Raw genomic sequence first — 2059 nt, forward strand, 5'->3', positions numbered from 1 at the left:
ATGGATGAGTCAACAGAGGTTCGAACAGATGGCAATTCCCTGTTGAAGGCTGTATATTTATGCCGGCTACGTCTGACTCGGCTGCTCCTGGAAGGAGGAGCCTACATTAATGAGAGTAATGAGCATGGTGAGACACCACTTATGGTAGCCTGCAAGACATGCTATACAGATTCACAGAGTGTACCCCAGCACAAGATGGTTCGGTAAGTTTTATATATTTTTGTTGAGCATTAATATCTTCTAGATAATTGATAAAATAAATGTACCCTTTACTTTACCTTACTTTACTTTTACTACAAGGTATCTTCTTGAAAATGGTGCTGATCCAAACATCCAAGACAAGACTGGGAAAACGGCTCTAATGCATGCATGTCTTCAACAAATGGGAGCTGAAATTCTGTCACTTCTTCTTAACAGCGGAGCTGATCCAACCCTGGAGGATCATGGAGGTTTATCTGCGTTAGTTTATGCAGTTAATTCTGGTAACAGGGACATTCTTAGTGTACTCTTAGATGCCTGTAAAGCCAAGGGTAAGGAAGTTATCATCATCACCACCAACAAACTGCCATCTGGCCATCAGGTGACAAAGCAGTACCTTAATGTTCCTCCATCTCCTGAAGTTGAAGAGAGTCTGCATTACTTACCAGCATCTTGCTGCATGTCGCCATATGAGGTCCAGCTACGAACGCCTCCTCAGGGCTCTTCAGCAAAAACCTCTCCTCAACCTGGCAGCCCCCTTCGTGCCCTCAAGGATCCCCAGTGTTTAGGCTTAGGGCATGGCCTGATCAGATTTCAACCAGGTTCACCAATGCAACATCGAAGTCCTCTACGTGTTCCCGATGTGGATAAGCGACCTAACTTCCATCAGCTACACTCAGAAGCCTGGTCCAAAAGTCCTTCCCTGTTGCTCCAGCAGAGTCAGGCGTCCTCTCTGACTGAGGAACCAGTGGAAATTACTCCGGAGGAGGTGCTGTCTTTCAGAGTCGAAGAACATCCTCCTGCTATTTCACGGCACCAGAGCATTGATTTCAAAGATGCAAAAGGACTTGTGAAAGCATTAGAGATCTTATCAGGAAATGACAACAGGGGAGGTGGTGGGAAAAAAGGCTTTGGCAGAAAGATGTCATATGACAGTGCTGCAAGTTCATTATATTCTGTTTCACACCCAAACTTGCTTCAAGATAGTCTTGCCTTTTCCCATGAATCCAGACCTGCAGATGAAGATTCATCTGACTGTCTTACACAGATGAATGTTTCCAGTCTGCAAAATGTGGTGCGTCGGCGGAACATTGGTATTGCCCACTACAGTTCTGACTCTCAGTTGCAGCAATTCAGTAGCAGAGACAGAACCTCAAAGAGCAGTGGTGGTGCTGGATTGGCAGCGGAAAGACACAAGCTGGTCACCAGCAGAGCCTCCAATCTGTCGGGATCCAGGGAGTCCTTGGAGAGCTCGGCCCAGAGGCGAGCCACTACAGGGCTGGAGCGAAGAGGCTCAGGAGCTCTTCTTCTGGATCACATTGCCCACACACGCCCCGGATACCTGCCTCGTTTGAATCCTCATATTCCCATACCAGATATTGGGGTTAGCTCTAACTCTTCCTGCCCTTTGAGTGGAAGTACCAAGACACTGAACGGTGTTCTTATAGGCCCAAAACCTGTTCTACCCTGTGTACCTGTTTTCCCCAAGGATCTGAAAGCCAAGAAAATGTTGTGGAGGCGTCACTCAATGCAGAGTGACCAAATAAAACAACTTGCCAACTTTGCGGAAACTTTTGGGCACTAGAAAAAAAAATCTCTCAGGAGAAAATATGTGTGCAATAGCTGTATTATAGCTATAACCCCATCTCTAATGCCAATTCATATGTGCTTTAAAAGTGATTATAGATTAGATGTGCTCACCTGTGTCAGTGTGTTGTTTTAGAGTAACATTTTAATTATCACCAGGGCAGTTTGGAAATGATAATTATAAATACTTTAGTATGAAACATTGCATTCCAAATACCTTGAAAACAAATGTATTTAAATATTGTAGTAATTTTGTAAACAGTTGTGAACAGAA

At 44.5% G+C, this 2059-nt stretch overlaps 1 protein-coding gene across 1 annotated transcript; it reads left to right on the forward strand.

Moving 5' to 3' along the window:
• On the forward strand, positions 1–1783 carry ankrd34bb (ankyrin repeat domain 34Bb). Its single transcript, XM_085367746.1, has 2 exons — positions 1–203; positions 301–1783. Exons 1-2 carry the CDS (start codon positions 1–3, stop codon positions 1781–1783), a joined length of 1686 nt encoding a protein of 561 aa, XP_085223872.1.
• The last annotated feature ends 276 nt before the right edge of the window (positions 1784–2059 follow it).

Source organism: Diplotaxodon limnothrissa, linkage group LG12, assembly GCF_057381915.1.
Source record: "Diplotaxodon limnothrissa isolate DT_005_m linkage group LG12, D_limnothrissa_male_GT1.1, whole genome shotgun sequence".
In the NCBI taxonomy this organism is placed as follows: domain Eukaryota; kingdom Metazoa; phylum Chordata; class Actinopteri; order Cichliformes; family Cichlidae; genus Diplotaxodon; species Diplotaxodon limnothrissa.

What these genes read in the sequence shown, in the direction of transcription:
- ankrd34bb (XM_085367746.1), top strand. Translation starts at nt 1, where the DNA reads ATGGATGAGTCAACAGAGGTTCGAACAGATGGCAATTCCCTGTTGAAG. An exon ending in CCCCAGCACAAGATGGTTCG is followed by an intron (nt 204 to 300) that starts GTAAGTTTTATA and finishes TTTTACTACAAG; the next exon opens with GTATCTTCTTGAAAATGGTG.